Raw genomic sequence first — 27,833 nt, 5'->3', positions numbered from 1 at the left:
CTCCCGCAGGGACGGCGGCGGCCGACTCGCTGCGCGCCGTCGCCGATGACGTCGCGAAAGAGGGGCGCGCGGCGGAGGCGGGGCCGCGGGGCACGTGTCGCCTGACGTAGGTTGCGAAGTGACGCCGCTGCCCATAGTTACCCGGCGACGTGAGGAGAAGATGGTGAGTGAGGGGCCGAGAGGGCGGACGGGCTCGGCCGGGCTGGTTGCGGGGCGGTCGGCCGGCGATCGCCGAGCGGGCGGGGAATACTGAACGCTTTCCCCGGTGGCGGGGTTCCCTTCCCTTCCCCTCCCCGGGCAGCCCTCCTGTGTTGTTAGGTCAGTGGTTGCCGTGACGCCATGGCTGTGGAGATGGAGCTGCAACGTGTGGAAGATTAGCCAGCGATTTACACCCGGGCATTTCTGCGTAATCTTCTGTTTCCACGACCGTCTCTCCCCGCTGCTTACATAAAGCAAAGCCTTTTGCATTGCGAACATTACCGCCACACGTCTTCTCCCGCGCCGCAACAGTAAGGATCATCGCCTAACTTAATTCATGCCAGACAAACTCGGCAAATCCGGCAGCATCGAGGGAGGAGTAAATAGTCTCGGCCCGAAACGTCGATTTTCTTTACCTTGCTGGGTTCCTCCAGCGTTTGGTGTGTTACTCAAGATTTCCAACATCTGCAGACTTAGTTGCGTTCATTAACTCATCCCAGTAAAATTTCCCTCTGGATGATCTGAAGGGAAAGGCAGTTAATTCCTCAATTTTGATTGTCATGATTTTTTTCTACATAATTGTCTGGATTTAAAATTCACTTCATACTGAATTTCTCAATTCTGATTGCTAACTTAATTGTAATGATTGTGTGCGTGTGCGTGTGTGTGTGTGTGTGTGTGTGTGTGTGTATATATCTTGATTCAAAATTAACATTACATGGAATTGAGTCCAGAAGTTGCAAATCCAAACAGAGTGCCAGAAACATTCCAGTAGCTGTGAAAAGTAAAGCAATATTATTTTTTAAGATTTATGACTTTTAGTAAGAACTAAATTTAAACCTTAGTTAAGCAGAAGAGTTTCATCTAGTTTCGCCTGATCATAATCCACTAAATTTTTTGAAAACCTGTCATTATGCCTCTTAAACAATTACTCAGTTTTAAGTTGAGTAACTTGTTTAGTTAGACAAACTGACCACATTGTCTGCAGAATGCCCACAGATGACAACGTAATAATTTAGTTATTCTTGAATGGTTTGGAGGTAAAGAGAATATTAGTCAGTGTACTGAAATAGTGGCTTTGTTCTCTGAAGAGTAACATGAATTGTTTAACATACTTCATCTCTTATCGTTTTAATTTTCTAGCCAAGATAAACCTTTGAAAATGATTCCTGAATTGAAAGGCTTAGAGGAGTGTTTGATGGCTCTGGGCCTGTACTCCAGTGGAATTCAGAAGAATGAGGGGTGACCTCATTGAAACCTCATTGAATCCAATGTCGAAAGGTCTTGATAGAGTGGATGTGGAGAGGATGTTTCCTATGGTGGAGGAGTCTCGGGCCTGCCTTAGAATACAGGAATGTCCAATTAGAATGGAGATGAGGAATTTCTTTAGCCAGGTAGTGATAAATCTGTGTGGAATTCATTGCCTCAGGCAGCTGTAGAAACCAAGTCATTGGGTATATTTAAGGCAGCGGCTGATAGATTCTTGATTAGTCAGGTCATGAAGGGATAGTGTAGAACACAGGAGTTTAGGACTGAGAGGAAAAATAGATCAGCCATGACGAAATGGCAGAGCAGACTTGATGGGCCAAAATGGCTTAACTCTGGCCCTATATTGTATGGTCCAATGAACTGTAAAGGGACTTTTTTTAAAATGAGCTATTAATGAATGTTAGTTCTAATTAAACATTTCCCCCAATAAAAACAGAAAATGCTGAAAATACTCAGCTGGTTGGGCAGCATCTATGAGGAGTTTTTTTCTTGCCAAGTCTCATTTTAGATTTTTATTGATCTCAGTTTTAAGCTGAGGGGTTGGTGGAAGCAGAATGAACAGGCATGGAAATCTCAAGTTCACAGCTCAGTGTTTAAGCCTAGTAGCAATCAGAAGTAAACTGATTCATGATTTAGCAAAGGATAGAGGTCTGGCAGCATCCAGGTAAGCTTATTTAGCTGGAGTATTTTCTTGCGGCTGCTTTCTGAGATTAGGCTTCACGCCCCTTGTTGAATTCCGGCATCTAAAAGGAGCCTCTCTACACGTGTTCTTATGTTTCTAAACATCAAGCTTCTCTTTAGATTTATGCAGTTTATTGTCCTAACCTCACTGGATGCTCAGTGGCTAATTAATCAATAAAATAAAATGTTAATCTCTCTCTGTTGATTATTGTTGCTAATCTGTTTTGCTGGAATCCTAATTAATTAGATTTCACTGTTCGCTGGAAGAATAAGTCAGCTTCATGTACAGTCTGATTAAAAATGGTTGTACTTCAGTACACCCACATAGTGCAGCATTTTACGTATTAAACTTAAATTAAATATCCATTTCTTCTACTGGTTAATCTAACACTACTATGGGTCTGCAGCAAGTAAATCTGAGCATGGTTAAAGGAATCTGCTTTACTCTTTTGAGGTAAGTTGAATGATATCTTTGTTTTAAATGTTGGAAGTGTTACACATTGAAATGAACAGTACTTTGTTCTATGTCTGGGTTCTATATTTAAGTTATCCTAATGTTTTAAAAGTGCAAATTCAACAGGTCAGGCATCATCTATGGAAATGACATTTCATGCCAGAAAGGAAGAGGGAAGACAACAGAATGAAAAGGTAGAGGGAAGGTAGCTAGAAAGTGATAAATGAAGCCAGGTGGGCAGGAAAGGTATAGGGCTGGAGAAGAAGGAATCTCGTGAGAGGAGAATGGACAAAATGAGGAAGGGACGGAGGAGGGGGCCCAGGAGGAAGTAATAGGCAGGTGAGAGGAGGTAAGGGGCCAGACTGGGGAATAGAAGAACAGGGGAGGGAATTTTTGTTTACCAAAAGGAGAAATCCTCATTCATGTTATCAGGTTGGAGGCTATGCAGACTGAATATGAGGTGTTGCTTCCATATCCTAAGGGTGGCCTCATTGTGGACTGACATATCAGAATGGGAATGAAAATATTTGGCAACTGGGAAGTCCCTCTTTTGGCAGATGGAGAAGAGGTGCTTGACGAAGCGGTCCTCCAATGTACAGTGTGTTTCACCAATGTAGAGGCGGCTGCTTTAGAAGCACCAGGCAAAATAGTTAACCCCCAGCAGTTAAGTTAAGTTAAAGTCTTGTCCCGAGCCTTGTGGGCTCTTTTCAGCTGGGTGGACTGAAGCAGTGTGTGTCCTTGAGCAAGGCACTTGAGCAATACGCTGCCTCGGCTGGGGTTCGAACTCACAACCTTCAGATCACTAGTCCAACGCCTTAGCCACTTGGCCAGGCACCACACAACCCCACCAGCAGATTCACAGGTAAAATGTTGCCTCACCTGGAAGGTCTGTTTGCAGCTCTGAATGGATTTGAGGTAGGAAGTGAACGGACAGGTGTAGCTTATAAGGATAAGTGCCGGGGGGTGATTAGTGGGGAGGGACAAATGGACAAGGGAATCATGGAGGGAATGATTCCTACAGAAAGTGGAAGTAAATATATGTTTGGCACAAGGATCCTTTTGGAGATGCCAGAAGTTATGAAGAGTGATGTGGTGGTAGGTAAGGACAAGAGGAACTTATCACTGTTAAGGGAGTGGGAAGATGGGGTGAGCACAAATGTTTGGGAAACGGGGAGAGGACAGCATCAATGGTGGAGCAAGGAAAACCCTGTTCTATGATGTCCTGGAGAGGAAAGTGTTGTCCTGGGAACAGATTGATGGAGGAGAAAGAACTGAGAAAAGGGAGTGTCATTGTTACAGGAAATGGAGTGGGAAGAGGTAGAGTCAGGTAATTGTGGAAATGGATAGGTTTATAAAAGACATCGGTTGACAGCTGGAGGCGGGGAGATCGAGAAAGGGGAAAGAGGTGTCAGAAATGGACCAAATTAATTTAACGGCAGGATAGAAGTTGGGGCAAAACTGATGAAATTGTCAAGCTCGGTAAACAGTAGTGCCAGTACAGTTGTCATTGTAGCAGAGGAAGAGTTGAGGAGCATTAGTGAGGAAGGCTTGGAACATGGACTGTTCTACATAGCCAACAAAAAGGCAAGCATAGCTGGGGCCCATGTGGACACCCATGATTATCCCTTGAAGTTGGAGGAGCCAAAGGAAAAATTGTTGATTGTGTTGGTTCTGGTATTGAGAAAGAAGTACAGCTTTAAGGCCTTGAAGAGAGATAGAAGTGTATCAGGGCAATTTCAAATTCCTGGGAGCGCACATCACACACAACCTCTCATGGTCCCAGAACACATCCTACACAGCTAAGAAAGCTCACCAATAACTACTTTATGAGGAAGTTGGACTTTGCACATCCATATGTCATTCTGACGGGCTCTACAAGGGGTTAGTCAAAACTGCCTAACTCATCGCCAGTCCAGCCTACCTGCTATCTAGGGCCTACACTATATATAGAAAGGTGCCAGAAAATGACCAGTAACATCATGAAGGATCCCACTCACCCTGCTCATGGTTTGTTTGTCCCACTCCCATCAGGGAGGAGGCTATGCAGCATCTGTGCCAAGACTACCAGACTCAAAAACAGTTACTTTTCCCAAACAGTAGGGCTGGTCAATCCTCCACCCACTAACTCCATTATTACTTTATTATTTCCTGTCAGTCACCTTATATACAGCCTAGCATCGCTTTATGGATTACAATCAAACTATGTCTATAAGCTATCTTATGTATTTATATTTATTGTGTTTTTTAATTTTCATTGTGTCCTTTATCTTTTCTTTGTGGGTGCATCGGATCCGGAGTAACAATTATTTCATTCTCCATTCCACTTGTGTACAGAAAATGACGTTAAACAATCTTGAGCATTGCATTGCCCTCAGTTCAATTATTGTTTGGACAGGGAGGTTAGCAGTTTCAATTTAATCATTAGACTAATTTACAACTCCAACCCACCAAATGATTTCAAAATTTAATTTGTCATCTTTATTACAGAGAACATGATGTTTGAAGTCTTTCTTTGCACTCAGCGATGAACAATAAAACAAATTTATGGATACAAAATGAGGTGTAAACTTCGCTGGACTCTTATAAAAATATTTATTGGATTGCAAACACTCACATTTAGAAACAGCTTGTCTGACAAATGGAAAACATCCAGCGACAAAATGGTTTAGCTGTGGTTTATTCATTCGTACAGTGCAGTTCATTAAATTAAATTTGGACAGCGGTGGATAAACATTACTTGTACAATTAGTTAGATGTCATCACCCTGACTGTACTGAAATTGTGGGTTGAAGGTGCAAGTTATGGCCAGCTGCTTCTGATGCCATGAAATTTTGCTAGGATGGTTTTGGGCTTACAGTTCTGTTGAGTCTAGTACACTTAATAATTTCCTCATAAAACTTGGAGGAAGATTGCCATATTGCCAGCATACATTCATCTGTTTCAAGGATGTCTGCGGAGAGTAAGAACTTCATGTTGTATATTGTACACATTCTCTGACATTAAATGGAATTATTGAGCTATGTGCATTAAACTGACTGAGTTTGTAAATTCCCTTTGCATATCGCTTCTACATGCTGTGATCCCAACAGTTTAAAACTTGGAATGTGTTGGAGTCTTATCCTTTTTATTTGTTAACAGAATTATCAGCTAGGTTTTAGGGACTGTAGAGTTTTGTAGTTAAAATATAGTTTGCAAGCAATAAAGTCTCATTTGTTGTCCATTGTTTTGAAGTTTAAATTAAAACTGTTTATGTAATTGCAACACCAGCTTCAGATGTTTTCCAAGATGTGGTTAGTACTGCTCCTGGCAAGGTGATCCCTGTGTTGAATCAAGGTTTGTTTCCATATTTAATGGTGTTCATGACAAGCCAAAGCAAAATTTGTTATTGTTCTACTGGCTACTACCTGCAGATTCATTTTCTTGCAGGCATTTACAGGAAATAAAGAAATACAATAGAAATAATGAAAAAATTATACATAAAGTCAAACAACCAATGTGCAAAAGACAAACTGTGCAAAACAAAATACAGAGAAAATGACTTACGATGAGTCTTTGAAAATGAGTTTGTAGAATCAATTTAGAGTTATGGTGAGTGAAGTTATCCACACTAGTCCAAGAGCCTGATGATTGTAAGGTAATAATTGTTCCTGAACCTGGTGGTGTGGGACACAAGGCTCTTCTGCTTCCTGCCCGATGGTGATAGTGAGGAGTGTGTAGTCGGGATTGTTAGGGTCCTTGATGGATGCCGTTTTCTTATGACAGTACTGCATGTAAATGTGCTCAGTGTTAGGGACGGCTTTGCCTGTGATAGGCTGTGATAAACCACTACTTTATCACAAGGTTGTTCATTCATGCCTGCTTTTTAATGGCATTTACTGTCCCTCTCCACCTCTAATTCAGCTATGAGAACTGCCTCATGGACCTCCAACTTCTTCCTCCTATAATCAGCTCTTTGGTTTAGATGACATTGAGTGAAAAGTTGTTGTGATACCACTCAGACAGATTCTTAAAGACGTTCTTCTGGTGATGGTCTAATAAAGCTCATGACTACTTTGTTTCAGGTAACTAGATTTGTCCTTAAACCAGTTCCACCACCAGATAATATTTTTTACTGAAGATGTTTCAACAAGACTGTACAATTGTATTCTCTGCTTCTAAGTTCTGTTATGAACAGATGGGCTTGCAACAGATAAATTAGGTCATTATTGGTTTGATGTCATGATCAATTTGATTTCAGTCTTCTTTGGGACTTGTCCAGCCCAATTCGTGTTGATATTTTTATTTTCCTGGTGCTCATTGAAACCCCTGACTCTGATTGGCTTTGGTATCCATTTTTCGCTTGGAACTTCTCCGCTAATGAAATAATTCAGCATGGATGCAGTCAGTTAACTAGTTCCAATTTTTGAACCTGTTGGGGTTTACAGGGGTTGTTTTGCATTGCTGCAATCTTAACGTACAGCCATTAACATTTCAATTTTCATCTTAAATTTATTTGAAATCTATCACAGTCTGTGAGAACATTGAAATTATTATTTGCATTAAAGTAAACTCATTACTAACTTCAGTGAAGTATTCTTGCCTCTAAGTAGTATAGCTATGGATATAATGAATAAGATTACGTTCACAGTTGCAAGAACATGTTGAATCGGCAATTAAAATTGGAAAGATGAGGCACACTTGAGTAAAACTTGAAGTATAGAACAATGGAGTAATGATTACACATTTTCCCATGAGATTTTGAGATTTACATCAGTTTATAAGATATCACAGAGCCAAGTGCTGTTTGCTTATGGAAATTAAGATTTTTTGTGTGTCTGAAAGTGCAAATTACAAAATAAAATGGCTTCATTTTGTAGGTGCTGAAATATCAAGCTGGTAAAAGCAGATGTGCTTTAATTTTGCCAAAAGAGAATGGGAAATGAAAGATGTATTGAATGGGAATGTACTCTGGAAGTATTGATGTTGGTGTAAATATTCAGGATATTGTGTATTTTACTGGCTCATTAGTCAAAAGCTGGTAGATGGTGCCAGAAAGGCTATGTGTAACCATTTGGCCAGTGAAATTATTGGTATGAAATATTAAAAAATGCACCATAAAAGTCCTAAATTTAAAATCACATTTGTAGTGTTGTCCGATCGTCTTTTGACCTGTATCTAAAGTAATACAAATGAACACCTTTTCAAAAGGCTGTAATATTGTTATAGCTTCCTTCTGCTATTAGATCCTTGGCTTTCTGATCAGCAGACCACAGTCATTAAGGATAGGTAGCATTGCTCCATCAGGTTGAGTCCTCAGCTGCATCCTCATAATACATTTCATAATAAGTTTATTGTCAGTGCATATACGTCACCATGTACAACCCTGAGATTCATGTTCTTGTGGGCATACTCAGTAGACCTAAAAATCATTATAGAATCAACAAAAGTCCACAGCAACAGGGCAGATAACCAGTGTGTAAAATCAACAAACTGTGCAAATACAAAAATAAATAAAAACACTTATTATTACAAATAAGTATCAAGAACAGGAGATGAAGAGACATTGAAAGTGAGTCTATGGGTTATGGGAACAGTTCAGCGATGGGGCAAGTGAAGTTTCCCCTCTGGTTCAAAAGCCTGATTGTTGAGGGGTAATACTGTTCCTGAGCCTGGTGGTGTGAGTCCCAAGTCCCCATACCTTCTTCCTGATGGCAGTAGTGAGAAGAGAGCATGTCTTGAGTACTGGGGGTTCCTGATGTTGGATGCTGCTTTCCTGTGGCAGTACTCCGTGTAGATGTGTTCAATAGGACGTAGGGCTTTACCTGTGATGGAGTGAGCCATAATCCACTACTTTGTGTAGTATTTTCAATTCAAGGGCATTGGTGTTTCCATACCAGGTTGTGATGCACCCAGTCAATATTCTCTCCACCCCACATCGATGGAAGTTTGTTAAAGTCTCTATACTAATGACTGCAAGGCAAAATTCTGCTCTATCTCCATCTACAAGTTCACAGATGATACCACTGTAGTGGGCTGCATCTCAAATAACAATGAGTCAGAATACAGGAAGGAGATAGAGACCTTAGGGACATGGTAACACCTTTCCCTCAAAGTCAACAAAACAAGCTGGCTTCTTGTTGTCTTCATAAGGGTGGTGTAGTGCACATGCTCGTGTCTACATTCACGGTGTTGACATTGAGAGGGTTGAGGACTTCATGTTCCTAGGTGTGAACATGGCCAATAGCTTGTCCTAGTTCAATCATGTTGATGTCATGGCCAAAAAAGCGCACCGATCCTTCTACTTTCTCAAGACATTAAAGAAATTCGGTATGTGCGTACTTATACTTCATAAGTATGACTACGAATAAAGCATGCAGTGCATCTGCTTCCTTAGAAGTTTGTGAAGATTCAGCATGACATCTAAAACTTTGACAAACTTCTATAGATGTGTGATGTAGAGTATATTGACTGGCTGCACCACTGCCTGGTATGGAAACATCGTCGCCGTTGAATGGAAAATCCTACAAAAAGTAGTGCACACTACTCAGTCCATCATGGGTAAAGCTCTCCTCACCATTAAGCACATCTACACAGAGTGTTGTCGCAGGAAAACAGCAAGAAGGTATGGACAAGTGAAGCACAGGAGCACTGACAGGACTTCTTTGAATCTGTGAGCTGGACTGTATTCAGTTGATCTGTCTTCGAATCTGGTTGACTATGCTACAGTTGTTACTGACTTCATTAAAACCTCTGTGGATGAGTATGTGCCTACGAAAACTTACTGTACATTTCCAAACCAGAAACTGTGGATGAACCAGGAGGTTCATATTCTGCTGAGGACTAGATCTGTGGCATTTAAATCCGGCAATCCAGAACTGTACAAGAAAACCAGTTACGATTTGTAGAGGGCTATTTCAAGAGTGAAGAACCAATTCCAAGCAAGGTTAAAGGCTTCATCGGACCCATGTCAACTCTGGCAGGGTTTGCAGGATGTTACTTCCTACAAAATGAAACCCAATAACATGAATGGCAGCAATGCTTCACTACCAGACGAGCTCAACGCTTTTTGCGCCCACTTGAAAGGGAGAATGTAACTACAGCTGTGAAGATACCTGCTGCACCCAGTGACCCTGTGATCTCTGTCTTGGAAGGTGAACCCTCATAAGACAGCAGGCCTCGATGGAGAACGGTCTAAAAAATAGTGCAAACCAACTGACGGGTATATTTAAGGACATTTTCAACCTCTCACTGCTACAGTCGTGAGTTCAAAAGGGCAACAATTATCCCAGTGGTCAAGAAGAGTAGTGTGAAGAGTACTGGATGATTGTCCAGTAGCATTCACATCTATGGTGATGAAATGCTTTGAGAGATTGGTTATGGCTAGAATGAATTCCTCCCTCAGCAAGGATCTGGACCCACTGCAATTTGCCTATCGCCACAATAGGTCTATGCCTTAGATCACCTGGACAATACAAACACCTACGTCAAGATGCTGTTTGTTGACTATAGCTCAGTATTTAACACCATTATTCCTACAGACCTGATCGATTAGTTACAGAACCTTGACCTCTGTACTTCACTCTGCAATTGGATCCTCGACTTCCTAACTGGAAGACCACAATTTGTGCATATTGGTAAGAATATCTCCTTGCACACAATCAACATTAGTGCCTCAGGGATGTGTGCTTAGCCCACTGCTCTACTCTTTCTATGCCCATGACAATGTGGTTAGGCATAACTCAAATGCTATCTATAAGTTTACTGATGATAACCATTGTCGGCAGAATCACAGATGGAGACAAGAGGGCGTGCAGGAACGAGTTATGCCAGCTGGTTGAGTGATGTTGCAGCAACAACCTTGCACTCAACATTAGTAAGACCAAAGAGCTGATTGTGGACTTCAAAAAGGTTAGGACAAGTAGAACATGAACCAATTCTCATAGAGGTGAGCAGTTGCAAGTTCCTGGGTGTCAAGATCTCAGAGGATCTAACCTGGTCCCAACATAATGATACAGCTATGAAGAAGGCAAGACAGTGGCTATATTTCTTTAGGAATTTGAGGAGATTTGGTTTGTCACCTAAAACTCTCAAAACCTTCTAAGATGTACCTTGAGAGCATTCTGACTGGCTGCATCACTGTCTGATATGGGGATGCTGGGGGGGCGGGGGGTGGTTACTGCACAGGATTGAAAGAAGCTGCAGAAAGTTGTAAAATTAGTCAGCTCCATCTTGGGTACTAGCTTCTGTAATATCCAAGACATTTTAAAAGAGTGATGCTTCAGATAGGTGGTATCCATTACTAAGGACCTCCAACACCCAGGAAATGTGCTCTTCTCATTGTTACTGAGAGGAAGGAGATATAGAAGCCTGAAGGCACACACTCAGCAATTCAGAAACAGTTCTTCCCTTGCCATTTGATTCCTAAAAACTCCATGAACACTCCTCACTTATTATTTCTGTTTTTGCACAATTTTTAATTTAAGTATTTAATATATATTTAGTAATTGATATACAGTTTTTTCCTTTTCTATACTATCATGTATTGCATTGTACTGCTGCCACTAAGTTAACAAGTTTCACGGCATGTGCTGGTGAGATTGTGCCTGATACTGATCCATCATCAGAGGCCCCACCACCCAGGTCACACTCTCTTGTCACTGCTGCCATCAGGAACAAGGTACAGGGTCCTCAGGACGTGCATCACAAGCTTCAGGAACAGTTATTACTGCTTTACCATCAGGCTCTTGAACCAAAGGTGATAACGTCACTCAATTTCATTTGCCCCATCAGCAAACTGTTCCCACAACCTATGGATTCACTTTCAAGGTCTCTTCATCTCATGTTCACAATATTGCTTTGTTATTTTTTTTCTTTTGTATTTGCACACTTTGTTGGCTTTTGTACACTGGTTGTCTGCTCTGTTGAGTGGAGTCTTTAATTGATTCTATTATGGTTATTGGATTTACTGAGTATGCTTGCAAGAAAACGCATCTCAGATTTGTATATGGTAACATGTATGTACAGTCGGCCCTCCTTATCCGCTTCCTTATTCTACTGTACCTTTACTGCCATCTTAGACAAACAGTCCAAGTCCCCGGCAATGCGTGGCTGATAAAGTTTTCCTCAAACATGCCCAAGTCCTTCTTTCCATACTTCAATAGTGTAATGCCTCTTCAGGTAAATATTCTAAAATACGTCACTTAAAAATTGAGAAGCCAGATCATTGCACAAGTTTCAACTTCTAGAATGAAAAAATGATGCTGATCATAAAACCACATAAATAATGCTGCTACTTTGCCTTAATGATTCCCAATCTGGGGTCTACAGACTCATTGATTAATGGTAAAGGTAGGCGGCATTTAAAAAACCCCTGCCTTAAAGCATAGTTTTTAGTTGGCAACGAAGACTAGGGATGAGGACGTGCTTTGTCTTTGGGAAAGAATTAGTGGGAGTCTATAGCAGTGAGTGTTTATCATAACACTGACTTTGAAGGAAAAGCAGGTGAGTAACGTGTATTCACCCAAGCGTTTGTTCATGTGTAATTTACATCATGGTGGAAATTTTAAACTAAACGGCATGATTGCATGCCAAGTGTAGAAAAATGTCTTTGTTATAAAATGATTTTCTCTCCATAGGTACGGCTTGATCTGCTGAGTGCTTTCAGTATTTCCTCTTTATTTCAGATATCCAGTATCTACAGTTTTTGACTTATCTACTGCTATCTGATGAATAAGAGATTGTCAAATAACTGAAACAAAAATCAACAGCAGCTTACTCAGCAATATATGAACTTCCTTAGTTGGGAGGGGAACTGTGGGGTGGTGGAAATCTACAGCTGTAGATACAGTGACCAATGCTGTTTCCTCTTTTAGGGTTTGCTGTCAATACTACGGAAATTGAAGAGTGCCCCTGATCAGGAGGTTAGAATACTCCTACTAGGTTTGGACAATGCAGGGAAAACAACATTACTCAAACAGTTGGCTTCAGAAGACATTAGTCACATCACACCTACACAGGTAATATTTCCATTGAGACACATTCACAAATTTCATATTTTGAATGTATAAAAAGAGCAAATTAAATGTTACAAAGGGTTGGGACCTGGGTTAAAATACAGCTCGGACTGGTGAAATAGAAATTCGTTACCCCTTGCTGATGGGAAGGAAGGTCCAGTGTGTATCCATTTTAGCCACCTTGGTTGAGCACTTCAAGGCAAGAGGCTAATGCAGAAAATTGGACTGTTTCAGTATTAGATTGGTTACTTCATTAGGGATAATGAATCATAGGTGTGAGCACCCACTGAATAAGTACCATTGAATCGTAGGTGTGAAAATTTTAAATTAATCTGCATGTATTTCAATATTATTAAGGCAGAATATTTGAAGATTAAACTGAGATCTGACCATATTATACCTATCTGCAACCATGCTAACAGCAATGACTGCAACAGCAATATCCTTCACTGTGATGAAATTAATTCTTTTAAACATTCATTAAAATATATGATTTGGAGTTATTTTCTGTCATACAAGTACTGTTTTCGGTGCTACTGGCATCCATCTAATGCATTTTAATACTTAAGTAATTTGCATTTTCTCAGTATCCTAAGCATCAAGAGAGGGAGCAGAAAAAGCTTTGTGCAGTATGCTGGAATGGATTTGTTCCCTGCTGTGTTCCCATGTGTGCTCCTGATGTTCACTATAGCTAGAAGCACAGAAAATACTATCTGCTGAATTATTTGATCAAGGTCTTTCATTATATTAAATATTAAGTATTTGATCAAATATTTGACTGAAAGGGCACAATTTTAAGGTGATTAGACAAGAGTATAGGGTGGATGTCAGAGGTTGATTTTTTTTTACGCAGAGGTGGCTGCGTGGAATGCCCTGCCATGGGTGATGGTAGAGGCAGATACGTTATGGGCATTTAAAAAATTCTTAGATTGGCACATGGATGATAGAAAAATGATTGATCTTAGAGCAAGTTAAAAGGTCTGCACAACTGTGTGTGCCAAACAGTCTGCACTTTTCGGTGGTGTTCTATGTTAGTGAATCTGGTGAGTCTGTCTTGAACTGGCTGCATTATGCTTTATGAATACTGATTTTGAGAGCTGAAATTTTTAATGAGAAAGCCAATGGTAGAAAGATAGCTTCATTGTGTGCCATAATTTGCTTAATCTACACCCTCAGCAACAGAGGAATATAATTTCCTCATACCCCTATGTCTCTTCCATAACTGTCCCATCCTCTCTATTTTCTGAGGCATTGCTGTTTGTAATACTGCTGCTTTAGCTTTTAACAATATCTAATTGAAAATGGAATTAATTGGATCCCTGTGAACAAACAGCACTGAGCCAATATGATTTATTATACTGGGCCGTTCGATATTTATACTCTGAAGGTCATTTGTGGTGTTTTCAATTCTTGAGCTCAGTTGGCAAGCCCAAGTAACTATAATGCCTTTTTTGGAAAGCTGTTATTTGATAACCACCTCACGATTATTTAAAAATCTGTAACTAGCAATTGAATTCTGTATTTTTGTAATATCTTAAGTTACACAGATTTGCTCATTGGTGCTGCTTATTTTAGATGCTTTTTAAAAATTATTTTCCTGTTTTTCTTTTTATGTTTATTATTTATCATGTGCTTGGAGGACCAAAGAATCCTGCCAGAAAAATAAACTGAACACAGCATAATGTTAGTGTTACATGACAACTTGCACCATTGCTAGCCTCACTTCCAACATCTGCTTCCTTACTGCAGATATATCTGTAGCATTAGATGAATCCTGGACTGAGGGATGATTTACTGGGCCTTTGTTTCTACTTTGGGGTAACATATCATGGATGTGTTTTCCTCTACAGGGGTCCAAAGAGAGCAAAGCTGCATTTTGGTATAAGAAGGATTGCAAATAACTTATTTACTTATTGAAATTCAACATAGAGTAGTCTCTTCCAGATCTTTGAGCTGCACTGCCCAGCAATTCCTCCAATTTAATCCTAGCCTAATCACGGGACAACTTATAATGACCGATAAACCTACCAACCAGTAAGTTGGAGGAAACTGGAGCACCTGCAGAAAACCCATGCAGTCACAGGGAGAATGTACAAACTTGTTACAGGCAGTGGCAGTGTTTCCTTCACATTGGATGTTATCCAAACTGTTCATGGTTACAATTACAGACCAAGCAGTGATAAATGAGATAGTTATAGACAGGTAGTTGATGGTTAATGTGGACATCATGGACTGGAGGGTCTGCTTCTCTGCTGTATGACTTTGTTCTTCTGGTGATCACTCTGTTGATAATATCAAATTTCTTTATGTGATTCAAACCTTTATTATTTTAACTAGTTTTGTCCTCCTTTGTTCATGTTCACCATGATATTCTTCCTTTCTACCTCTTAACTTTAATATCAATCCAACCTTCCTTCCTACATAGCCACCCTTTTTTTTTTAATCATCCTTGTGCCTCTCTACAAGTTAATTAAATGCCCCTAAAGTGTCTGGCACCTCTGACAGGCATTTTATGCACTCGCCATTCGCTGTAAAAAAGAAACAACACACAGAATTGCCCCCAGCATATACCCTTATATTTTCCTTCATTCACCTTAATCTTATGTCCGTCCCTTGCTATTAGCCATTTTCACCTTGGGGAAATGTCTGTGATTATCCACTTGAACAATGCCTCTAATCATCTTGAAAACCTTTTTCAAGTCATATCTCATCTTCCTTCACTCCAAAGAGAAAAGTGCTAGCTCATTCAGCCTGTCCCTAAAATGTTCAAAATGGGTCTTTGCTCTCTCCCTATCCTCAAGAGTTCCTCTACACTAGCAATCTCTTACCTTGACTGGTCTCCTGACTCTATCCTTTCTATACCACTCCTGCCCCATACCACGTAATATTCCAAGTGGTTCAGTGTTACTTGGCATGTAATATGCAGCTACAACAATTTCATATTTAAGAATCTTAAATGAGAGCTGAAAAGAAAGGAACATGGTGCCACAATCTTTCTTTATGGACAGAATTTAGAGCTGGGTAATGGTTATGGTCTTGGATCAGTTAGTTGTGCAGTGGGAGAAAGATACTTTCATTACTGTGAGATCTTTAAGTTTATATTAAATCTCTATTTTAAAGCGTTCTGTAGATTAAAATAAGTACTAATAATTTCATTTTTCTTGGAACTTTAGTGTGAAGGGCTAAATTGCCATTTTAAAGTTGATTGATGACAATTCAAATAATTCTAAAATTGCTATTTCAAAGTAGAAAGTATGTTCTGTGCTGAGGTTCTCTGGTGTAAGGAGAGCAATTTTGCAACTCAGCTGGGTAGAATCTTTTCCACAACCTACCAGCTACTGTATTAAGCAGATAATCATTTTATCAAATACCATAAACTTTCATTCCAGAAATGATTAATCTACAGCCTCAGATTAATCATGCATCATTTATGACTCCCCTTGTACAGAGAAGTCATACAGAGTACCCTGCCTCAAGATAATTTCATATCGTATATTGGTGCTGAAAATGGCCTAGATAAACAATGAACTTGTTCTGATATTTATTTGTGTGATTGTCTGTTCCCACAAAACATAAAGATTACACATATATACGATGAACTGCAGGTTGCAAATTACATTGTATAATCTTTTTTCTCACCCTCCCCCATCCCAACCCTGCTACCACCTTCCAATCTGGCAGAAGATTCAAAAGCTTAAGAACACGTACCTATCCTGCTACTTTAAGATGAGCTGATCTCTTATATGAGATGTTGAGTTATATCCTAGGATGTGCTGGGGCACAGCAAGAGTGATGTAAATCTGGGTGTTTCAACATCAGACACCCTCACTCAGACAACTCAGTCAGGGTTGATCAGACCTCAGCTTGTGTCCCAGCAGCCTCTGTTACAGTCCTGATGACTCTTGATCTCTCAGTCTACCTCAACATGGCCCTTACACTTTATTAGTCAATTTGTACTGCTGTCCCTCTAACTATAAGATCTATATTCTGCATTTTGTTTTTTTCTTTTATACAACCTTAATGAACTGAATATAGAATGATCTGTCTGGATGGCACACTGACAAAGGATTTTCACTGTATCTTGAAGTATGTGCTAATACTAAACCAATTCTAATTTTAAGTAAGCTGTTTAGATAACTTGGGTTATGCAATGCAGTACAGATTCTCTTCATTCTGTTTGTATTACATTTTAAATGTATTTGAGGTGGATGTAATTGTTATAGTTCAGATTGTGGAGTCTTTGCAATCCAAATTAGAATGTGTGAACCTTTTAATATATCATTGGCACTGAATAATTCCTGTCAAAATAAGTATTTTACTTGTAGTAATTCATTGCTAAGGCCAGGCTGCAAGTGCCACCATATATGCACCAACATAACAATAAGCAGATTAGTACCTTTAGTCCAGCTATCATAACACCATAAAGCCATGAGACAGAAGCAGAGTTAGATCAATCGGCCAATTGACTCTTCTCTGCCATTCCATTTTGGCTGATCTTTCCCACTGAACCCCACTCTTCTGTCTTATCCTTGTAACCCCCATTTTATCCATTGATTTGGTCTCCACAGCCATGTGTGGCAACAAATTCCACAGATTCACCACGCTCTGGTTTAAGAAATTCCTCCTCTTATCTGTTCTAAACGGATGTCTCTCTATTTTGAGACTGTGTCTTTTTGTTCTAGATCCTCTCTAATCCACTCTATCTAAGCCATTCAGTGTTCAATAGGTTTCAGTGAGATACCTTCTCCCCACCCCCCCCACACCTTTCTTCTAAACTCCAGCAAGTACATTGACATTAAATGGTCCTCATTAACCCTTTCATTTTGAAATCATTCTTGTGAACTCCTCCATTGACAGCACATCTTTTCTTAGATATGGGGCCCAAAACTGCTAACAATACTCTTCAAGTGTTGTCTGACCAATGTGTTATAATGCCTCAGCATCAAATACTTGCTTTTTTTTATTGCAGTGTGTGTGAAATGAATGCTAGCCTTGCATTTGGCTTCCTTTCCACCAACTCAACCTGCAAGTTAACCTTTGGGGAATCCTGCACAATGACTTCCAAGACTTTTGTGGCTCTGATCTTTTTTTAATCCTCTCCCTGTTTAGAAAATAGTCTAAGCCTTCATAACTTCCACCAAAATGCGTGACCGCACTCTGTTCTGCTATTTTGTTGCCTAGTCTCCCAGTCTTTCTAAGATCTTCGGCAGACTCCTTGTTTCCTCAGCACTACCTGCCCCTTCACCTATCTTTTCATCATCTGTAGACCTGGCCACAAAGCCTTCTACCCTATCAGTGCCTTCTGTTAGTTTTAGTTAACCCAAAACACTCGTGCATTGTGACTTGTTCACTTTTTACTGCTATTCCTATTGGCTCTTGTTTTGCCAGTTTTTGAAATTATTTCTTTTTTGTTTTCGTTTGCATTGGCTCCCAGTGTTGTTCTGTCTTATCTGTAACTTTATCCTCGTTGCAGTTTTTTAATTCCTGTCTCATGTGCCTGCCCATTCCCACCAGCTGCTCTCCATTTTTTTTAACATTCTTGGTGATTTTGCTTTCATAAAGCACACAGGAATTCTGGAATTCCTTTGATTGCCATCTGCCTTTTCATCTTTCTCTCACTGCTTTGACAATGCTTTAGATTATGTCTTCTAATAGCTCTTTTGACTTGGTATCCAATTTATTGCTTGCATGTGAGAGAAACATGTTTGGATTCCTTTCTGTTTAAAAACCCTGGTATAATGGCAGAAGGCATTTTTGTTATGAAATTTATGTGATGCACTTGAAACCTGCACAAGAACAGACTCCAAAAACAAACCATTGTTGCTTTCTTAGGGATTTAATATCAAAAGTGTGCAGTCGCAAGGTTTCAAATTAAATGTGTGGGACATCGGAGGACAGCGAAAAATTAGACCATACTGGAGGAACTACTTTGAAAATACTGATGTTCTTGTGAGTAGCACATATTTATTACATCTTTCTATACGTCCTTTTAAATTCTACTCATTCCATAGAGCTTCCATTCCTTTCCTCTTCCTATCAACTCCATTTACAAGTTCTTGATCTTTATTTGTCAACTAGTTAAGTGATAATGGCTTTGAAGAACAATTGAATCTATCACTGATTATTCCAAACAGTGACTGAAAGTGCTTTGGCAACATTTCAGAAACATAGTCAGAATTATCAGTGAGGAGGAGATATTTTTACCAATCTGCACAGATTGTGGTCTTCTGGTTAGGAAGTTGAGGATCCAGTTGCAGAGGGAGGTACAGAGGCCCAGATTCTGTAGCTTATGGAACAGGACTGTGGGAATGATGATGTTATATGCTGACCTGTAGTCGATGAACAACATCCTGACATAGGGTTTGTATTGTCCAGGTGATCTAAGGCCATGTGAAGAGCCATTGAGATTGTGGCTGCCTTAGACCTATTGTGGCGATAGGCACATTGCAGTGCTATTGCTACTTCCACAGTTAGCAACTTGTTTGTCTGGAAATTGGATTTCTCCCACTTTAATGTTGTTGCTCTGAATGACTTGCTGTTTTTCACTCTAATGTCCAATCAGAGAAGTGCAAAATAAACACACTAGTGCTTTGTAACTTTATTTGTTAAACCAATGTATTTTCCAATAGAACACTACAGGCACAAATAAGATCACAGGTTAGATCGAGTTGCAAGGAGAGTTTTTGGCTCATTGGCCTTCATAAATCAAGTACAGGAGTTGGGATGTTGAAGACATTGGTGAGGCCAAATGTAGAGTACTGTGTGCAGTTCTGGTCACCTACCTGCAGGAAAGATATCAATAGGATTAAAAGCGTATAGAGAAAATTTACAAGGATGTTTCTGGTACTTGAGGACCTGGGTTGTAGGGATCAGTTGTTCTCTGGAGTTTAGGAGAATGAATGGAGATTTGCTAGGGGTATATGAAATTATGAAGCGTATAGATGGAGTCTTTTTCCATGAGAGGTCATGGATAATGGTGAAAGGTGAAATGTTTAATGGGAAAGGGGGGGTGGGGGGAAGCTTCTTTTCTCAGAGTTTGGTGACAGTAAGTGACATCATTGATTGGGGGTTAAACTCAGCATTGTCTAGTCCAATTTTCTAATGTATAGGATTGGTCACAATAGAATTTAAAATATACCCAAAGCTGATTTTTGCAACACTACCTACTGGAGCAAATAATTTCCAATTTTATCACATCAAATTTGGAAATTTTAATCACCAGCTTTTTGCTTAGGAGCATCTATGATTATGTTACCTAGGAATATATATTTATGAATGTTATGGCAGCTAATTTACGCTTCAATCAGCAATTTGGTTGTGGCTTCCCACTCCAGAAACATGTTAAAAATAAGTTGACCTCTGCTTCATTGTAGATCTAAGGGCATTGGAGGTTTCATATGCCAAAGTCCTCCATGCAAGAGTGGTTTTTACTGTGAGCAATCAATTGCTATGTTTCCTACTTTACAACAGAGATTACATCTCAAAAGTACTTCATTATCCACGAGTAGCTTTGGAATGTCCTGAAAAGTTCCTGAGGTATGCAGGTTTTTAATGTTTGCTAATTGCACTTTTCTTCCCAGATCTATGTCATTGACAGCGCAGACCGCAAAAGATTTGAGGAAACGGGACAGGTAACTGGCTTTAATTTTCCTCCTGCAAAGTTATACACAAGCTACATCAATCCATGATATGTCACGCATTTACTCTGTACTACTGTAGCTGTTCTGAAAACTAGCCTACAGTGACAGTGGATATACAGTAATAATCAGTCACCAAGAAATTCTTGATTCTCTTTTGATCATCATGGCTATGTATTGATGCAGAATTTTAACTAAGAAATTTACTTTGCAATATCCTAGCACACCAAGGATCCCATTCCCAAAGCTTCTGTGATCTTCAGAGCCAATTCACCTCTGGATGCCAAGAGACTAGGTTCATGTTCTTTTAACCGTACTGATTTCTGGGGTGGTCGAACTGCCATATCAGAAGACATTTTAAAAAAATTAAGTCAACTGGTTTAGCAGAATGAGAGGAATTTAACTGAAATTTAGAAGACTCTGAACAGGGCTAGATTGACTTGATTGTGAAATGGATATTTTCTCTGGTTGGAGTAACTACAACTGGTTAAGGACAAAAGACAGAAAACTGAGATGAGGGGAAACTTCTTGACTCTAGAAGGTGGTGAACCTTTAAAATTTGCTTGACTGTCAAAAACAGGCTGTTGATGAATTTCTAACCAGAACTGTGTCAAGGGGTACAGGAAGAGAGAGGGAACATAGTATTGGGAGAAATGATTAGCTGTGATAATATTGAATGATAGAACAGATTTTGAAAGACTAGCTGACACTTCTTTTATTTCTGTGAAACGCATCAATAAAGTAAAGGATCTTTGAGGTACCTGGTACATTTTTCCACATTAATAATTAGACAAATATACACTATAGTAAAAATACAAAGATTTTAACATGATTGAGGAGGAAGAATTTATTTTTTTAAAAAAACAAAAATTTTGAAGTCTGGTAAGAATGGCAAAAAAATTTTCAGGAGTTAACACCAAGCAAGGGAGGGTAAAGATGAAAATAAGATCAGTTCAAAATGTAAATTTATCATATTGTATAATCAAGCAAATGTCTCAATCAGAAAAATAAATTAGGGTTTTAATGTATATCTGCACCCATAGCCAATGTATTAAATATAGACTGATTCTAACTTCATTTTCAAAATCAGAATCAGGTTTATTATAACCGGCATGTGTTGTGAAATTTGTTAACTTAGCAACAGCAGTTCAATGCAATACATAATATAGAAAAAAAAATTAATAATAATAAATAAATTACAGTATGTATACTGAATAGATTAAAAATTGTACAAAAAACAAATAATATATATTTAAAAAGTGAGGTAGTGTTCAAGGGTTCAATGTCTATTTAGGAATCGGATTTAGGAAGAAGCTGTTCCTGAAGTGCTGAATGTGTGCCTCCAGGCTTCTGTACCTCCTACCTGATGGTAACAGTGAGAAAAGGGCATGCCCTGGGTGCTGGAAGTCTTCAATAATGGATGCTGCCTTTCTGAGACACCACTCCTGGAAAATGTCCTGGGTACTTTGTAGACTAGTACCCAAGATGGAGCTGGCTATTTTCACTAAATAGCTTAAGAATTTCTTGCATACATTGAGGTATTTCAGCACATATATGCATATAACACACTGTTTCAAAAGATCAAACCCCAATCTCTTTGTTTATGTAGGGTAATTGGCTTCAAAGATTCTATTGGCAATCGGAATGGGATTCTTGAGACTTCGGAATGTTAGGGACGGAACTCCTAGTTTTTAGCTTTTCCTTAACTTTCTGAATTCCATTGTTTGAAATAGGATTAAAGACCTAAGATAATGTTTTTTTCATTTGAATTGGTATTCAGGAGCTGGCTGAGCTACTAGATGAAGAAAAACTGAGTGGTGTCGCTGTTCTTGTTTTTGCCAACAAGCAAGATTTGCTGACAGCTGCCCCAGCATCTGAGATAGCTGAGGGGCTGAACCTGCATACAATTCGTGACCGTGTTTGGCAAATCCAGTCTTGTTCTGCACTCACAGGAGAAGGTGTACAGGTGTGCCATCATCACTTGTATTAAATAGATTCTTTATTTTGTTGAACTAAATGTGTAATCCCTTTTCTTTGTTAATCCTGAATTACTTTGTCAGGTTAGTGAGGGTTTCTTACAGATAACAAACCTTAGATAATTCAACTTTCTTGACCCTAAGGATGTGAATTTCCTGATTTATTTTTTTACTATTATTCATTGATATTAAGCAGTATATGTGAAAAATTAACTATTTATTGTACTCATTATTGCCTTGGTGGTTTACAATTACTAATCCATCAGGTTGGTTATGCTGCATATCCATACTGAGTAAGTTGGCTCTCTTTCCCCACTGCAATAGTCCTTGTTGGGATAGCAATTGAAAAAGCTTTTCATTTGTTAAATCCTGGACAGAACAAATTGGGTCTGTAGAGTGCAACATTGGCTTGACTGATTACAAGGCATTTTCAATTCCAGTATAAATTGAGATCTGTATCCATTATTGGACATTTAACATTTTGGAGTCTAATGTTTGTGTCTTTTCCTGGACAATATTACCATAACATGTAGGAGCAGAATTGGATCATTCAGTCATTAAGTCTGCTCCGCCATTTCATCATGGCTGATACATTTTCTCCTCAACTCCTTTTCCCTATAACATCTCACACCCTGACTAATCAAGAACCTATCAATCTCTGCTTTAAATACATCCAATGACCTGGCCTCAACAGTCGCAATGAATTCCACAGATTCACCATCCTCTGGCTAAAGAACTTTGCCCCTCTTGCTATGTGTATAACCTTTGTGTATGACCCTCTAGCCCTGGGAAGCATTTTGGGCAAGAGTCAGTGAACCAGGTAGTTTACTTCCTCACTCTGGAACACTCAGATACTGAGCTGTAGATTTCATTATCTTTGAATTGGAGAACTTATGTTGTAGGTGTACAAGTCACTAAGAGTACTGTGTACAGTTTGGTTACTCTGTTACAGGGAAAGGCATGGTGAAACCAGAAAGAATGCAGAAAAGATGTATAAGGATGTTGCGAGGACTAGAGAGCACATTTAGGGAGAGAATGGCCAGGCTAGGTCTTCATTTCTTGGAAAGTTGAAGAAAGAGGGGCAACCGTATAGAATATTTAAAATAATGAGAGGTTTAGATAGGTGGACAATGATAGTCTTTACCACAGGGTACAGGAGTCCAAATCTTGGGAGCATAGATTAGAGAAAACCTGCAGATGCTAGAAATCCAAGCAACAGACACAAAATGCTGGAGGAACTCAGCAGGCCAGGCAGCATCCATGGAAAAGAGTGCAGTCAACATTCCAGGCTGAGACCTTTCAGCAGGACTCTTTTGAAGGTTTTGAAGGTTGACTGCACTCTTATCCATAGATGCTGCCTGGCCTGCTGAGTTACTCCAGCATTTTGTGTGAGGGCATAGATTAGGGTATGAGGGGAAATGTTCAACTTGGAGAGTGGTGAGTATATGAAACAAGCCATGGTGGAGAAGTGGTTGACACAGATGCAATATTATTATTAAATAAACTCTTGGATAGGTATGTGGAATGGTAGAACTTGGAGAGAAATAGAGACTATTTGGGTGAGCACTCTGGTTTGCATGTACTAGTTGGGCCGAAGGGATTTATCCATGCTGTATTTGCTCCAAAACTCTATGACTCTAAATGGTTCAATTCTGCTTTCTTCCAATTACAAATGTTTCCTTTGTTCTTTTCTTCCCTGCTGTCTATCTTTGCATCTTATTACCTATTTATCTTTAGCACTTCTTGGTTTCAATAATAGATCGTTGACCTGAATGTTAACTCATAACGATCAACAATTTTTTTTTAAGTTTGTCTTCTATTCAATGACTTTAAAACTCTTACGGATTACTTCCAAATTAAAATATGTTTATAACTCAAATATGCAACAATGCAAATTCATGGCATGAAGGTATGAAAAGGAGCAGAATTTTGATCAGCTTGTTCCCCGTCATGCTTCCGCTACGCACAACATCTATATTGCTAAAATTAGGAGACATGAAAAGTACTGTCAGATCTCGAGCCTTGGTTCCAATGTGTGAAGTGTGCATGTTGTTTGTTAAAATTTTGCAATTTTGTTCCAGGATGGGATGAATTGGGTCTGCAAAAATGTCAATTCAAAGAAGAAATAAAAACCCCTTCAAGCACCATGGAAGGAACAAGATGGACCATTTCCGATTTGATGATGATAATTAATTGTTCCTGACCAAATTCTCCTCCACTATTCACAATTTTAGCTATGAAGCCAGAAGTGGCATTGGGAGTCATGTATCTCCAGTACACTACCTGAATTTTTGAATCCTTTTATAAATACTGTACATGTTCTGTGAATGTCGCTGCAATACATCCATGCATTTCAAACGATCCTTCTGAATGCAGTGTGCTGTAAGCTGCATGGACTGATGTGTGATAACTCTTGTGGGACATGCCCTCATTTTCTTTGCTAGAAGCTTTAAGAAAAAAATAAAACACAGTTGTTGGCTGTTTTCTCTCCTCCAAACTTAACATTTCTTTTTATAAGACATCTGTGCAGATGAACCATTGTCCTCTATTTCAGATTCTGCTGACTTTTGCCCTTTATAGGGAACTTTTTCCACTTTGTAATATACAATTAAATATATATTTTAATTGGAATGGTTTGCCATGCAGCTTTTAGAAGAATTACTTTCCTCTCTGTTTCTTCTGTGGATGCACAGAGCTCTGGTGCACTAGTAGTTTAAACTTAAAGCTGGAGAAGTGCAAGACAGATGAGGGTTTTAGCTTGGGCTGGTGTGCGTAATTCAGGCTTATTATGTAGGCAAAAGAACTGCAGTAAAATTTATCAAAAGCTCTTTTTACAATGAGTTTAACTAGAAACTATCCAAATTTACAAAGCATTTTTAGGCCACATGCAACTGATAAATTGCCTTAGTTATCTTGATTTTCTTTCACAAATAAAGTTTACGGAATCACTTTCGTAGGAGAATTTTATTTTCACCTCTCACAGATAAGGAAGCAGCAAAGCAAGTGATTCGCAGATCTGTAGCGTTGCAGCTTGGCTGCTTTAAATCCTCATTAATGAGCTGCAAGCAGATTTGCCATTAAAAGGCTGGAGAGGAAGCAGCTGCCCAACCATAGAAATATAGTAGATTGGAGCTGCTGCCAAGGGCCTAGGGGAATGGTCCCTGGCAAAAGGCAAGTGCTTGGTGTGTTACCATTGTGATTGTCTGTTGTGTTCTATCAATGGAGGTACCTGCATAGTTCGACATTATTTATTTGCTTTAATTTTGACCATTCTTTTGGTTACTTGAGGCACAACACTAACGTGTATATGTCTGGAGTATTCTTCCTGCATTAGTGCTGGTTTGTTTAAATGCAGATTTATTGCAATAAGTGAAACCAGCTTTCCAGAAAATGTTGTTGCATTTTAAATGATGGGGTTAGGAGGAGAGTTGGGGCATTTAACACTAGAGAAGTAGAATGAGCACTTCCAGCAAGACCAAGTCTTGGATTATAACAGATAGCCTGCCTGCAAATAAGAACTCACATTATTATTTTTTTTGCTAGTAATTAAACAGCTCACCATCCATGAATAAATCTTAGCAGTCATGAAGCTGAAAACTGACCCTTGGTGCAGTGTCAAGCAACCATTAAAGGAACAATAATAAAAATGAGATTATTATGGTTGTGTTCAATAAAATAAAGGAACCAGTTGTTCTGTGTATGTGCTGGATATCTTCATCAGACCTCTTAAGATTATTTTTCTGGATTTTAATTACTACTATTCACTGGGAATGCTTCCTAGTCTGTCCCAGTGGGCAAGAATATCCTGTTTGTTCTCTCAACATGTTTATAACTGACTGAATTACACTACTCTGTATGTGCTGAGCGACATCATCCTAAACTGTGGGAGCCAAAAATCTATCTGGACACTGATCCCTAGACTGCCTTAACATTGCAAATGAAAGCACTCACCAAATTTCATCTCCTTAACTGTGCAAATCTGTTCTGACTCCAATATATTTCTATATATGATTTTTTTTAATGAATCCTTGGAATGGTGTAGCTTGGCAGAGTTGAAGACGCCTGAGGTGGTGCCAGAAATTGTTCAAGTTGTCTTTTTATCCTATGGGAAATGGTTGTTGATGTCACAGATCTCTAAGAGCTTGCAATCTGTGTCATGAGTCAGTTCAACCTAGTTTCTCAGCATGTAGATTACAGTGACATTGATTATCAAAAGTCAAACCTGTTACGTTTTTATATGGTTGCGCAACACCTGGAGATGTATCTTGTAGCAAAGCAGTCTAAGCTTTAAATTGATTTTTTCCTATCAGTATTAAGTTAGTTATGATTTAAAAGAAAAGGTTGTTCCCATGGAAATGGGCTTAATTCAGAGATGACTTTCTTCATGGGACCTGAATTTAACCATGTTCCTTGGCCTGTTACTAGTATGCTGTTTTGCACCTTCCTTGACTTTCTAATCAAAGTCCATCCTATGTTCCATAGTTTGTCTCACTGAATGTTTCATACATAAGTTTTTATAGTTGCTTTTCGTGCTACTCAAAATTATTCAAAGGCAAATCTTCTCTCCGTCTCACTGAGAAGGAACTTATTTTTCACAGTGGAACACAGCTGTTTTATGAAAATCAAATCCTTTAGTGACATAATTATTTGCAGGTTTTGATCCGTTCAATGGTGAAAGGTTTTCATAATAAATGGATCACATAGTTCTAGAAATTGGCATATACCAATGTTATCAATGACATTAAAACACCAATGGTAATATGTCTGTCATTGGATTAAAATAGCAATAGTTCACTGACAAGCTGTCCTTTGAAGGCTGAAGTGCTAATTTCACTGATTAAATTCAGTAATCAGCCTTCCTTTGGCAATGACAAAGTGGTTTTTGAGATTAAAGCTTCTTAGATTAAGATTAACCTGTAAATGTCCAAAACCTGAAAACCTTTAAACTGGAATTGAACACCAGGCCAGACCATTGCTTTAAAAAATGGCAAGAGCATTTGATTAGTGATTTCTTTACTCTAGGAAGTTAGTGACCTTTTGTTCATTTCAAACTATTATTTTTCATTCTGCAAATTGAAAGCATGACTAATAATTATTAATAACTCTCAGCTGTACACAATCACGTAGCTGCTAAGCTTAATGGGAGAGTCTGTGAAGATGTCCACGTTCACTTACACAAGTATGATTTAGAAGTTTGGAATTTGTAAAGTTAATACCCACCTAGATGACATATGAAAACGTAGTTTATCCACATAATATAAATGTTTAATTTAGTGGATTTCACTCCTTGTAGAAGCATCTACAAAATGCTTTACATTAAATGGTGTTCAGTGACCTTTTGCACCCCAGAAGCTGCTGAACCTCAGGACATTTGTTTTAGTTTGTCCAATCTGAACAGTTAAATTTGTTTTAAATAGCAACTGAGAACAGCCCTCATGTCCTGCTATAGTGAAAGGGAATCTGTGTCACTGAACTGTTCTGTTAATTAAGGTTCTAATATACACAACAATTTCTTTACATCTGTGTTCAAAGAAGCCATCTCAATATTAACAGAAGAAAGTCTTTGACCTGTCCATTCAAATCAATTTTAATCAATTACTAGCCATTTACAGACGGCATAAATAAT

At 39.0% G+C, this 27,833-nt stretch overlaps 1 protein-coding gene across 1 annotated transcript; it reads left to right on the top strand.

Annotated features, from left to right (window-relative positions):
• The first annotated feature begins 14 nt into the window (after positions 1-14).
• Positions 15-25,897, top strand: arl3b (ADP ribosylation factor like GTPase 3b). Its single transcript, XM_059947047.1, has 6 exons — positions 15-163; positions 12,454-12,597; positions 18,427-18,543; positions 20,175-20,225; positions 22,012-22,197; positions 24,289-25,897. Exons 1-6 carry the CDS (start codon positions 161-163, stop codon positions 24,334-24,336), a joined length of 549 nt encoding a protein of 182 aa, XP_059803030.1. The 5' UTR covers positions 15-160; the 3' UTR covers positions 24,337-25,897.
• Positions 25,898-27,833: the final 1,936 nt, after the last annotated feature.

The sequence above is a fragment of the Hypanus sabinus genome, chromosome 22, assembly GCF_030144855.1.
Source record: "Hypanus sabinus isolate sHypSab1 chromosome 22, sHypSab1.hap1, whole genome shotgun sequence".
Taxonomy (NCBI): domain Eukaryota; kingdom Metazoa; phylum Chordata; class Chondrichthyes; order Myliobatiformes; family Dasyatidae; genus Hypanus; species Hypanus sabinus.
This window is presented reverse-complemented; position numbering and strand designations above follow the sequence as displayed.

Coding starts and splice junctions, on each gene's coding strand:
- arl3b (XM_059947047.1), top strand. Junction 18,544..20,174: donor TTGAAAATACTGATGTTCTT/GTGAGTAGCACA, acceptor TTTTCTTCCCAG/ATCTATGTCATTGACAGCGC. Junction 22,198..24,288: donor TCACAGGAGAAGGTGTACAG/GTGTGCCATCAT, acceptor ATTTTGTTCCAG/GATGGGATGAATTGGGTCTG.